The 14,490-nt window shown below is 36.5% G+C and overlaps 1 protein-coding gene across 1 annotated transcript in view; it reads right to left on the bottom strand.

The window, feature by feature from the left end:
* The window catches only part of stim2b (stromal interaction molecule 2b), a 92,722-nt gene that overhangs the window by 38,078 nt on the left and 40,154 nt on the right, over nucleotides 1-14,490 (bottom strand). Inside the window, exon 2 of the mRNA XM_006629586.3 lies at nucleotides 8,665-8,795. Coding sequence (XP_006629649.2) covers nucleotides 8,665-8,795 — 131 coding nt within the window. The remainder of the gene's footprint in view (nucleotides 1-8,664; nucleotides 8,796-14,490) is intronic.

The following is a 14,490-nucleotide window of genomic DNA, read 5'->3' as shown; positions in this document are numbered from 1 at the left end:
TGAGGGAAAAAAAACAACACTTCATAAGATGTTCTAAACCAGTGGTTCTCAAACTTTTTGGACCAAGTACCGCCCCTGATCAAACCAAAGCATCCAAGTACCACCTACAAGTCATCTTCTCATAGGAACCCAAGAAATTCTCAATGACCAACATGAGTGCGCATTTCGCACACACACATAATAAATAATATAATAATAAACTATTTTATATAGCGCCTTTAAAGGTGGCTTCTCAAAGCGCTTTACAGAAAAAAAAACAGGAACAACATCAAATAAAAATAAACAATAAAAAGCACCATTTCAGTGAGAGGGGTGAGCCTGTTTAGTCGAGCAAAGCAGATGTGAATTCTTTTTTCGAGCCTTGATACAATTCACAACAGAGTCTAACAGATTTAAAATCGTCAGGCATTTTCTTGACGGTAAAGGTCTCGCGGTGGATGTTGCAATGCGTCCATTCATTTCTGGAGAAACCTCTCTAATTCGTGCAACTACACCGTTGTGTCAGCTTGTCACTGCTCTAGCACCGTCTGTACAAACTCTGATGCATTTTATCCAGTAGATGTCATTCTCTTCGATAAATTCATTCAGAAGCTGAAATCTGTGCTTTCCTGTAGTTCCTGTTGGTAGCGGAACAAAAAGTCCTCATGGGACGTACCCTCAAACTCGTATCTAACGTAACCGAGCGAATTGGCCAAATCGACAACAGACTCATCCAACTGCAGTGAAAAGCATCTGCTCATCTAAACGAGCTCTACCAACGTACTTTTGATATCATCCACCATTTCAATAATTCTATGAGTGTCTTTCAGAGGGGGCAGCAGGTCGAGCTGTTTAGCAGCTTTTTCTCAACACATAATACGTGTCAGCTCTTTTGCCAATGGTAAATAAGGTTCTTCAAAAATAGTGTGGGGCTTACCTGCTTTAGCAATGTGCAAGCTTGCATTTTTCCACGTTTCCGTTTCAGGAGTCTGTCTCAGAAGTTAAAAAGTTTTTATTTCATGCGTACGGGAGCGAAACACAGAGACGCTCTGTGTATTTTTCTCAAATGAAGCCAGAACAGTTCTTAAATATTTTTCTGTTATCTATCACGCTTTCCCGTGCTCACAAGATTACCAACGTTCCCAGCACGCATTTCTATGCATTCCTGTGTTTACAACATTGGCATTGTTCCAAAATCACGCACATTCTCCTACCTCTCTATTTGCTGGAGATAAGTTTTTTTTAATACAATTGGTCACTTACTTCATAGCACGCATTCCTATAGAGTGGTATAGAATTATATTGTAGCTCTGTGTCCACTCAAGTATTAGAGCGCACTGTATCGTAGTACATAGGCTGCATATTCAACACATCTTAAAATAGAAAATATGAAAACCCATCCCGATTTTTCAGTGCACACAGGGTGCACACGGGTTCCAGGGTCATATGGCTGGCAGGAGTGATACACGTACCACAGTTTGAGAACCACTGTTCTAAACTAAAACACCAGAATGATATTTGCTTTAATGTAACTTAATTCTTAGTGTATTTAAAAAGCAATTACAAATCTACTGTTATTATATTTTACTCCCTCCCAACCTTTGGAAGGGTCATTTCACACCAGCTTTGCTCACTACTACAATCCTTTTACCAGCAAAGAAGAGAGGATTCATCCTCCAAAATCTGTGCCCACAGATCATGTCTTTTAAACTCCAAGTCTACAGTGTCAACCAAAGAGCCATGGAGAGAGGATATTTTAAACCCTCATGGATGACCATACAAGCTCAAAAGTGCTTGGCAAATTAAATGAATCCCTGTTCAGAAGCAATCTATCTAATGACACCCAGGCTGACACAAACCCACCCAGCCCCTGCAGCTTTCTGTCATACAGTATATGTGTTGGCACCATTGGAAATTGGAAATGTTGGAAATCCTGGTCACCATCAGTTAATTACACAACCCAGATTCAAACAAGCAGTGTCTTCACTATAGATGAATGTTTGCATTTTGGGAGACCAAGATTTTTTAAACCCAATAATATGAGACAGTGTTAAAATTCCATAATGCATGGTAAGAATATTGTGTCATCAAATATTAATTAAAATTGTCACATATAGAAAAGATTAAACAAATCGTGCTGCAATTAGTATAAAGAAATGTTATCTTCTTCAGGAAGTATTACATGAATAAATATTTTTCAGTTTCACAACTTGTTGTATGCCTGGAAGAAAACGGTAGCATATTTCATTTATTGTAAAATCTTTCACCTCCTGTGCCATTTATTTCCATGCTGCTTATTGACATGAATCCTCCTTTATCTACTGAACATAACTAGCTGTAGTCTCCTAATTACAACGTATTCTAGCAAAAGTATGTTATAATTACCCCTGCTGAAAAGTCTCATCAAAGCTGATTGCCCAGTAGTAATGTATTAGGACTGCATGCTTAACATCTACATTTCTGAAAATACATCCTTGTTCCTTCACATACCTTTGTAAAAGTATGTTTTGTATTATTTCATTATTAAGGAAACTCATCCTGTACAAGAACAGCAGCCACATAATTAAACTGAAAGAAAATGTTTAACCTATATACCACTTCTTAAAGGACTCCTGGAAATTAAAGAACATTTCTGACCATGGATATCGTGGATATCTGTTAATTTAAAAAAGAACTTCTGAAATCCCCACTTCTTGAAGCTTGAAGCTTCACCCCACTCTTGCTTATTATGCATGACGACGAGACAAACAAAAGAAAACATTCTCATATTACAAATCTGTAACTACTGCATTACTTAAGAAACAATACCTTACAGATCCAACCTGACAAGGCCCGTGAATTTCTTCCAAAGGATAATGCCTTGTGTCAATAGACAGTACAAACACCGAAATATTTTTACAAGTATGATCTTTAGTTACCCAAGCTGGATCAGAAATGTAAAGGAAAAATGGCAAGACATTTAACTAGGTTTAGAGTGGTGTTCAGAGAAAATGTTATTGCTATTGCTTCCAACACTGAATAAGTCAATATTATCTTACCTTTATGACTACAGTATGTCCATTTCTAGCTGACTATGCCATTAAAGAAAACTCTGAACCTCAGTAATCCACATAAAAACATTTAAAATATTTTGCTGAATTTTCAAAATACAAATTTACTTACGGTATATCAAAACTACCTAAAAATGTTTTCATCTGTAGCAGCTGATACCAGCATACATAAGTCAAGGTGTTCTGTCATTTTAAACATTAAATTAAATTAAATATACTGGGCAGCTGCTGGAACTGCACACCCTATAATGTAATTATAATAAGCAACACCAAGCACTAAATTCAGAATTTAGGGAAACATCAGCCTATTATAAAGCACTTTATAATAGCTGGCTAACTGCAGTCCTCCGAATCAAAACATGCAAAAACTGCAATAATGCAAGCATTAAAAGCTATTATATGAAAATGTTGCAAAATAATTTCATACCGGTATGCCCACTGCTCAATTAAAAGTATGTGCATAAAGAGGGAAATAAACAAAAACACTCTTTACTTTTTCCCCAACTTTCTCCTCTTTCTGTGGTACAGAAACTCATACTCAAGCTAAGAGAGGTAAGGCCTGCTTAATGCAAATCTAAATGCATAAAAGCAGGCTATTTTTGGAAATGGAGTTGGTCGCACTCTTACCTCTGGACAATAAATGTTACATTAACATCCCAGGATATCGAAAGGAAACAGAGGGCTTGGAATGTGGCTATAGGAACAAGTAATTCTGGTTGAGGTGTTAAACCAAGCATATTATTAACAATGGTCATAATTATACTTTTTAAATTGGCTTTATATATTTTAAATTTAATTTCAATCTTTACAAGATTGGGTTGGCTTAGACTCCTCCTTAGTATTAATTGATTTTATTGTTTTAGTAAATTATCACTTGGCTACCAGATGTGCTCATTAGTTAACTACTAGGAACACAAAATGTTGAGTAAGTGACAATTACTGTATATACCAAAGATGGCCAAGAATGGATTCTGCATTGTTCATCTTGAAACTGAGGTTCAGCTAATGGACACAATTTCTTCTCCAGCACTCAGACATATGCTTTACAATGGAAGCTGAGGCATATGATTCCCCTTTAGCTAGAACACACCCCCTGGTCCACTTCTTAAAGATGGGCAAAACACCTCAGTTTGCCAAACCAGCAGTACTGTACCCGCCTTCCACGGTATATTGCAAAAGTGCATTATTTCAGAAACCTAAAAGCTGTCCAGGGCTTACATCTTCAGGTGAATCACACCCAACACGGCAGTCCTAACACCACAAAGGTATTTACACAAAGGATTCAATGACACCAGCCAAAGTAATACATCTGATTTCACTGGACCACCACCTATTATAAGAAGGGTGTATTCACCAGGATGAAGAGCTCCTCTAGGTGCTCCTTTCTCCTCTCAACGGTCTACTCCATTGCTGCCAAGAATGTCTGTTTAACCCCTAAGAGGCCACAGAACCATTTGCCAGAACACCTTGGAGGCTGTCTTATATAGAAAATGAATACCCCCTCTGAACTCTTCTCAAATGCAGGCTTTCACTTCACCATTCACTGCAGTCACACCCCGCATGGCCAAACCATTCAACCAAATTAAAAGATTGCAACTAAGCTCAGACACACCTTGAAAACATTTTGCTCAGAATACACATCCAAGACCTTACATAGGACAAAAGAGACTTTCTTCAGGAGGCAGAAGTTAAAATCTTTCAGACAACAGCTGCAATTACAGCAATTTTTAAGAACTCTGGAAAACATGTCCAGCAAGCCTTATAAAAGTAATGTGGGAAAACAGTGATTCTCTAACCATGACCACTGTGTAGCGGCGAGGCTTAATAATAAGGCAGAATTAAGTGTTTCTGAGCTTTCCCAAATTAGGCCTCATTTCTCTGTTCATCTCTGTGGTGCAGCCACAGAGAAACCATTCATGCAAGGTGATTTAAGGTCCAAGGACAGCTCCCAAAGGGGGATGCACTTAGCTAAGCCTGGCTATCATGATCAATGGTCATCCATTTGTGCCTATCTGTCTAGGGAGTGCGAGTTGGACATCTGGATTGCATTCCTAAGTGTCAGGACTAAGTGACTCATATCTCACCTTGATCAACTAATCAGGGACTGGTAGGGCCGAGTAACCCACGTGGGACTCTGATGCCCATGGAACTTTCAGCCAATCAATGAGCTGAAGTTCCTCCAGGTAAAAACAGGCAACACAGAGAGCCTGGGAGATTCAACAAGATTCAACAAGATTCAGATTCGGATTCAGATTCAGATCCAACAATTCTAAAGGGAATTCAAAGGAGAATTCCAGGGCAGGACGGCCCAGGAGCAGAAGGCTCCCAAGGGCAGGACATTCTCGCAGCGCGCCTCCTGACCATCCTGAGACTCAGCCCGGACAACCACGGAACGGCCAGTGTGTCCGAGTGCCAGAACTTTCCTTTGTTCTAAGAGTCTAGAGTTGAGGTTGCCAGAGAGTAACCAGCAGCAGGCCTCGTGAACAGGTCGGAACTGTGGACAGCTGAATCACTATTCAGAACTAGCTCTTCATCAGGAACGAACCGGTCCTCTTCCTGACTTGCTGGGACCCACAGTCATCTTTTCTCCTGTGCACAAACTTTGCTAGTTAAAGCCAACAGTGAGCATCAGCAGCGCACCGTCGCAAGCCGCACAGCACAGCCTGGCACGGAGCCAGAGAGCGCGGATTGGACAGCAACAGCCTGCAACTGTTTCTGTGAGTCCGCAGGAGATCTGAATCCCCAAAGATTGGATGAGTATTCAACTTCAATGCATTACAGCTCGAGAATTCAATTGTTATCCCAACCAGTTGATATCAATTTAATTCCTAAGAGTTATGTACTTGTTTGAGTATCTAATGTAGAAGTTGTAACCAAGTTCACTTTACGAAACGGTCTTAATGAATGATATACTGAACGTATTTCCTCTTGATGTGTAACTCTTTGTAACTGATTGAATATATATCTTTTGTATTCTGATAACCCTCTCAATAAGATCTGTTAGGTTTATATGCATATTCTATGTATTAATAAATGTATCCTCGTGTATTAGTACCTGTGTGTGCGCGTTGTTTGAGTTATATCGCATGGTTGGATTCTAAAGCCACCAAAAGAATCAACTTTGTGATTTACTGCTACAATTAATAATTGTCTCAGTAAATGCCCAAACCCTACAGAACTGGTGCCTTCAGAGAGCCACTATGATTACATATTCGGCGTCCCTGAACCGGCTTAATCTACAACTGTAACTGCTGAAAAGATATACTGCCTTCAGAAAACAATACAACACGATGTATTAGCTTGCTCTACACTGCATAGAATTAATAAACATTAGAAATATCTGATAATCTCAGTAATACAGAACAAGTGAACAAAAAAGGCTATAACATATTTAATCTTGTAGCTTTCTGATATAATATCACCAGCAGCTCCTTTGTAAAGGAACCTCATTGTCAGACTTCCCACAAGCTGCCTGACACTAATAGTATGAAAATCTGTTGCAAGGCTCAAGCATAAATCTGTTCATTAAAACTGTCACAACATATATTTAAATTAGCTTTTAGTGGCAGTAAAATTATTATTTAATTTTTCTTGTTTAAATATTTTCTCTTTGAACATAGGACATATTGCCTTTTTAATGTGAAGTAATTTAATCACAAAGATCTGTATGTCGGTTGCAACTGAACTCCCTTACTAAACTTGTACTTGAAACTGTCAATTGTTATATAAAAGCATCAAAACACACACATTTTCGATTATAGCAACAAAAGCAGTATCAGACACCCTAAATGTTCACCAAAATGTTACACAAATAAATTATAATGGCTTAAAAGACAGGTATGGAAATTTAATTGATTTTTATAAAACAGTACAAACTACTGTATTTGTACTGTCTACCCTAAAAGCAGTTAAAGATTAGATTTGATATAGATATATCTCACACAAATATTATTTTTGACAGCACAGAAAACAGACATTTAATTCTCCACCGATAAGACATTAAAATCCATCTCACCAAATGTGTTTAAGTAAAACATACTCTGTCCTTTCCTTACACTATAAATTAAAGGCTCACTTTTAATACCAGGATTTAAACTTTAGAAAACATAACCATGATGGTTTGTATGAACAGTAGATATTTTGCTGAAAAGAAAAATGTATTGGAAAGGTAGAGGGGCTGGGAATAGTTCAGACATCACTGACAATGTTACAGCTTTTCCAATAAAGTACTACAGCAGAAACTTACAAAATTGTACATGAGGAACTTGAAGAGTTCTGTTCAATATCAAGCTCCTTAGTGGAGGGTGTTCGAAGCACTATTGTGAATGTCTACAGGGCATATGCCTATATGATATTCTATTGTTTTAAATACTTTGGTCTGCTACAGTGAAAAGTTATACTTTAAAATGTGTTGTATTTACTAATGGTAATTTAGCAGTTGGCTTGATACATTCTAACAAATAGTAGTTTAAGATATCCATATTGTTTAAGAATGGAAATTAACAACAAATTCAATAGCCATTTGAGAATAATTGATTTACCTCAGTTTTCTCCATGAAATAGAATTAACCACAAATGTAAAAGTAATCCTAGTAATCAACACAAGCAAACTTAAAACCAGAAATTAGTTATTTTTCTCATGAACAAGGCAGATTAACATTAACTGCCTAAAGTTAAACATTGTAGTACTGCTGTCACTGCACTCCTCTATAATACACTACAATGAAGTAGGAGGATAGTCATCTAGAATATTACTGTCTTTATTGAGTGTTTAGTGTTGTAGATACAGTATCATGCAATATGAAAGGATGCAGGGCCAGCAGCACACAAGAGAGCTGATACCTTCAAAAAGGTGTATGTTTAAATATCAGTCAGAACCATGATATCATGAAGTAGCTGGAAAATAACAGATAACGTAGGTAATTGAATAAATCTGTTTGCACATTATTTCATATCAGTAGCACAAAACAACTATTTTCATTGTTATTTCATCTAGGAAAAAATATTAGAGAAGGGCTAGGACTGGAAAATTCAATTAGCAGGGAACTAGAAGAGAAACACAACACCGCCCCTGAAGAACCCCTATTATGCAGGTTTCAACCTTTAAATAGCCAATTACAAAAGACTAGGGAACAAATTCTGATGTTAAATTGCAGTTTATTTGCTTACTGAAATAATCTACAGATAATTAGGAACAAAAAGAAATACACCCCTCAGGAACAAGAGCACCCTTAATGGAACAAATATTGCTTAACTGGTTTATACTGTAGCTTACTAAATTTAATCCCAATTATTGTAGGTATTAGTGTGACCTACAGTATAACGCTGCTGGATGGGGACTCTAATGGACCAGGGTTAGAGATCCCCTGAGTATATAAAAATAATTTCATGTCTGCAAGAATATTTAAAAAAAAGAATTCTAACTTTATCAATACACGTATTGATAATATTACTGTACATACGTTCCATACTTCATAGATTCATAGAAGATTCCATAACCTGCTTTTCTGTTGGAAACTGGAAATGGAAACTTTCAGGTAATCACTTCACATAAATGTTTTAAGGAGACAAAAACTCTAATAACATCTTTCATTCCTTTACAGTACCTCAGTAGAAAATGTTTACTGAGCCTTACCTCAACGCTTTCATTTACTTCGATGCCCCCATCTTTGTCATCATCAAGCTCTTTATGAATATGCCGCAGTGCTTCCAAACTTAATCTGTCTTCTTCACTCATACACGGTGGTGTCACGGTAAGGCACGGATCTGGAAAAACAAAGTCAAACAATATAAAATCAGTAACAGTGCCAACAGTTAACAGACAACAATGCAGATTTTAGAACACTAAGGGCTTGTCAACTTGAAAGAATGGCATTTCTGTAGTAATAACTGTACCCACACTAGCAAATGTCGACAGTGCCCATGCTGTAATTCAACATAAAAAGGTACAATAAAAAAGGAATAATCAAAAAGATAAACACCTTCAGTTTTAGATCTACTTTAAGCAGGTTAAGACTGCTCTTGAAGATATTAATTTCTCTTTAGTCATAGTACTGCACTGGCAAATTCAAACTTAAAAGTGAAATACAATCAGAATGTTTCTCAAGAACAGATTACATAATGACGATGAACAGGGTTCTTATATTTCATCAGACTTGAGAACTCTTGACATAGGGAACACCAGTTCTACTGTACTGTACATCATCATAATCTTATAAGAGTCAAAATCTTTTGAAAACCTGGAAATGATAATGATAATAATAATAATAATAATAATAATAATAATAATAATAATAACTGCTTACACTTTCTGGACACTCCACTCAAAGCGCTTTACAGGTAATAGGGACTCCCCTCCACCAACACCAATGTGCAGCATCCACCTGGATGATGCGACGGCAGCCATAGTGCGCCAGAACGCTCACCACACATCAGCTATCAGTGGGGAGGAGAGCAGAGTAATGAAGCCAATTCATAAATGGGGATTATTAGGAGGCCATGATTGGTAAGGGCCAATGGGAAATTTGGCCAGGACACCGGGGTTACACCACTACTCTTTTCGCGAAACGCCCTGGGATTTTTAATGACCACAGAGAGTCAGGACCTCGGTTTTACGTCTCATCCGAAGGAAAGATGATGTCCAAAGGATCCATTTACACCAACTTAATTCTTTGGAAAGTCTGATTTAGGGAACTTCTGTCAACTGACCACATGTAACCTTTTTTTGTTTCAATTTGTTACTTAAATCAATAAGCACTAAAACTATAACAGTATTGAAGCCATTCCAGTAACACGAAAAAATTACAATGGCTTGCCTCTGGCAGCTAGTGAGGAGTTTGTTTTTGAAGAATGATATCCATGTTCCATCATAAGGATGAAAGCTACAGTAATACAAACATGTAACTCCTTTCTTTCATTCATATTACACTCCACCCTCAAGACGTATAGGAAAAAAAACATTTTTCCCCAATTAACTGCATTATTTAATACATAATATACAAGAACATACTGTATACACTTTTGTGTTTTATTGCAACCTAAGTTAAAAAATTGACTACATATTACATTTATTACAGTTCAATCTTTCACTTTGTAGCATCACATACTCACTGTCCTATAGCTTAATATACTGCCAAATGTGAACAGTAAATGTTAGGAACCTATTTGAAATGGAGAACCTCCGAAATTCAGTTTTGTTTTATACACTACTCTTTTCAATATGGTAAAATTCAGGGTTGTATCGGGTTAAACTAAGAAATGTTCTTTTCAAAGTGTCTGCTTCCTTAGATCTTAGTATTTTGCTTTAACAGGATTTAAGTACCCAGCATTCAGAATATATGCAGTCTAAATGTTGTTAAATTTAATACCTTTTAAAAACTATGACAAATTGCAGGCACAGGAACTTATTAATTAGGTCAGGCTATGACATGTATTTAGCAAAAGCCTTTTGATCCTCTAAACCACAATACTGCTACAATCTAGCAGGTACAGTAATTGACTAATTTTATTGAATGTGGATATTTAGAGACCTAGAAAATCTGGTGCATTGAGATACTGGGGGATCAGCACTTTATAAACAATTTATTAACAGCTTTTCCAAGATTGTATGAACATCTGCTGTTTTTTTATTTTTACTATGAATGAACAACACAACACTGACTTTTTTCTCAAACACAGGAAACAGAATGTGTATTCTTCTTCAGTTTAATGTCAACAGCAACTATTTTTGTACATCTAGAAGTGGGTGCACCATTAAGTTAACCTATGTTTCAAACAACCCGATACTAGTCGTTAGAACATAAGTAAAGTTATAATGAGTGCAGATCAATCTATTAATTTTGCTAGTTCCTAGATGCTTACTGATCCAAGGATCTACTAATCCTTCCACTTCTTGAAGTACCCCAAGTAATTTGCTTCAGCAACTGCACATAGCAGCAGATAACTTGATGTGCACTCCCAAATCCTTTGGTATAAACACCTCCTGTTTTTAAGTAGTGTATTTACATAATCTTAATAAATTGTAAGAGTACTGGTACATTTAGAAAACAAAAAAAAGTATATTAATAGCAAATCATTCTTTATCTTAGTAGAGCATAGGTGATTTAATTATACATATATTATACTTCTCAAAGTCTTAATAGTTTAGTTATAACTACCAAGATTCCACAAAAAATGAATACCCAGTTTTTACCCCGGTACAGATTCATCATCAAGAGCAGATTTCTGTGCACTCACAGGACAAGCTGAAAGAATACAAAATCAGTTTGTATCTCATTAAACAGAAAATATCAACTTGTTAACTTTTTATACTTATTTTAACAGCAGACTAATAAGCAACTACAAAAATGATCTACAGTTTAGCGTCTGCCCCTGTTCCTTGAGTTTCACTTGTTCATCAAAAGAACTGCTTAGCAATTCAAGGCTTGTTGTTTAACTCTACATCTTTACTCCTTTAAAAAAAACATTTTACTAGGCCCTAAAATCTATACTATGTCAGAAAAATATCTGCCTCAAAAAATTATACACTTTTTTTGTACTTTACAATTATACCAAATCTATTTTTATTTTCTTGCTATATACAATATATATATATACAGTATAAAACCTGCAATTACATTTGGAAGCACCAACGTGCTTTAAATATCCAATTATAGTTCTGCTTTAACTAGCCTTGTGTACAACTAATTTCATTCTATAGCATGAAAAGACACTCTGTGTAGATTGTCAAGTTTGCATGAAAATGTGTTAACTTTTAGGCTTGTTTTTTTAAATAAAACCTCTTTAACCAATTTAAAAGCTGGCTTCATTAATTTATTCAAAAATAAAAGAAATAAAAATAGATTATAAAAATTACTAAAATATGCAAGAACATGTGTTTAAAGAATGTTCCTTCAGGCCTTACTTCTAAAATTAAATCCAAGATATGAGATACTTTGAAATGGAAACATTGCTGCTGATTTCTGTGGTCTAAAACAAGATCTAACAAAACTGTAATGACATAAGTCAGGTTTTCCTTCCAAAAAGGACTTCAAAATTAGTCTGTCAAACTGAAGTAATTATAATAAATGATGGATTTATAATACATAAATTATAATAAATATATTATTGTTTATAATATATTAGAAGCAGAAAGGTGGGTCAACAGATCATACAAATTGGAGCACACAAAAGCTTGGAGGAAATCCCAAAGTATAAAGAAATACCAACTGGACCTTAACAAAACTCCCATGCTTATAAGCATTCAGACCTGAAGTGACTATAAGATTATTTTTCTTCACAGATTCAACCATGGCCTGGTTGAAAAGTGGGTAGCTGAGCAACTACAGACTTGGTAGGTCTAACGTACTAGAAGATTACTCATCTAAATTTATAACACACAGTGGGGTCTTGCGTTATGCAAAAACAACTGTTCACCATTCTGTTTTGTTCTTTGTATATTCTTGATATAAAGCCCATTCAACTGCCAATTAACTTGAAACTTGATGCCTTGATTTGAGTGACAATACAGTTTCATATAGTGATCAAAATTCCAGATGCCTTGGACTTAAAGAGTATTTAACTCCAGATTTGGTAAGCATTTTCCCCAGGATATTTGAAAACCCTTTTTTCCCCAAATCGTGGCATCAAAATTGATTGACAAATCCAAATATCACCAGTATTTGCATGGGGATAATGCAATTACAATATTGAACAACAGTGCTCTTATGTTCAGTAAGGATGTCTGACTGCCACCCCCTGAGGAATTCTAAAATTCCACAAAGAAGTTTCTGAATAAACTTGGATATAAAAAGTCTACACACCCTTATTGAAATAGAAGGTTTTTGTGATGTAGAGCCAGGAATCAAGATAAATCATGTCAGACATTTTTCCATCTTTAATGTGACCTTGCAACCAACAAAATTCAAGAGAAAAACAAATAGATAATAATTAGGAAAAATAATTGAAATTTAAAAACCTCCAACACCCTGTTTGCATAGCTGTGCATCCCCCCCAACTAATACTTTGTGGAAGCAACATCCATTTATTACAGCAGTAAGTCTTTGCGAATACGTGTAAGTCTCTATTAAATTTGCACACCTGGACTTTGCAATTTTATCCCACTCTTCCTTGCAAAAAAGTTCAAGCTCCCCCTGGCAATATGAAGATCTCCTGTGCACAGCCCTCTTTAGGACATTCCACAGGTTTCCTATGGGATTGAGGTCTGGGCTCTGACTGGGCCATCTCAAGACTTTGACCTTCCTTTTCTGAAGCCATTCCTTGGTTGACTTGGATTTGTGCTTTGGGAAGTTATCATGTTGGAAGGTGAAATTCCTCTTCATCATCAGCATTCTGACGGAGGCCAGCAGGTTTTGTGCCAAAATATCTTGATATTTGGAGCTAATCATTATCCCATCTGAATAGAGCCCCTGTCCCAGCTGAAGAAAAGCAGCCCCAAAGAATGATGCTTCCACCACCATGCTTCACAGAAGGTATGGTGTTCTTTGGAAAATGAGCTGTGCTGTCTTTGCACTAAACATTTTTTAGAATTAAGGTCAATTTGTCTCATCAGACCATAAGACATTTTCCCACATATTTTAGGGTGATTGAATGGAGTTTTTGGCTAAATTTAGATGGGTTTGGATGTTGGGAAATGGCTTCCATCTTGCCACCTCACCCCATAGCCCAGACATGTTCAGAATACTGGACATTGTTGTCACATGCAAGGATTGACCAAGAAAATTGCCAGAAATTCCTGCAGCCCCTTTGCTGTAGGCCTCTTAGTAGCCTCCCTGATACGTTTTTCCCTGTCCTGTCATCAACTTTGGAGGGTTGTCCTGATCTTGTCAATGTCCCTGTGGTGCCACATTTTCTACGCTTACTGATGATAGTCTTCACGGTGCTCCATGGTACATCCAATATCTTTGATAGTCTTTTATATACCTCTCCTGATTGGTACCTTTCAACAATAAGACCTCATAGAAATTTTTTTCAGCTCCTTGCGGACCATGGCTATCCCAGTAGGATGCAACCACGAAAGTTTCAAGGAAATCCTACAGGAACAGCTGATTTTTATTCGGGGTAAATCAGAATCACTTTCATTGTTGTGTACGCTACTTACCTTTGGACATGATTTTGAAGGCGATTGGTTAACTCTGAACACAGCTACAGCCCCCATTATAAAAGGGTGTGCACACTTATGCAACCAGGGTGTTGTAGGTTTTTTAAGTTATATTATTTTTCCTAATATTTATCTATTTGTTTTTCTCTTGAATATTGCTGGTTGCAAGGTCACATGAAAGATGGAAAAATGACTGACATGATTTATCTTGATTTTTTGGCTTTACAGTACATCACAAAAACCTGAAATTTCAATAAGGGTGTGTAGACTTTATTTCCACTGTAAATACTAAAATGGTTTATTCACATATTTAAGTGGTTCAGTGAAGGACAAGCAGATCTGCATTGTTGATGTAAATCTTCA

The sequence above is a fragment of the Lepisosteus oculatus genome, chromosome 1 (genome assembly GCF_040954835.1).
Source record: "Lepisosteus oculatus isolate fLepOcu1 chromosome 1, fLepOcu1.hap2, whole genome shotgun sequence".
Classification (NCBI taxonomy): Eukaryota; Metazoa; Chordata; class Actinopteri; order Semionotiformes; family Lepisosteidae; genus Lepisosteus; species Lepisosteus oculatus.
The sequence above is the reverse complement of the archived record's forward strand: the minus strand, read 5'-3'. Positions and strand labels throughout refer to the sequence as shown.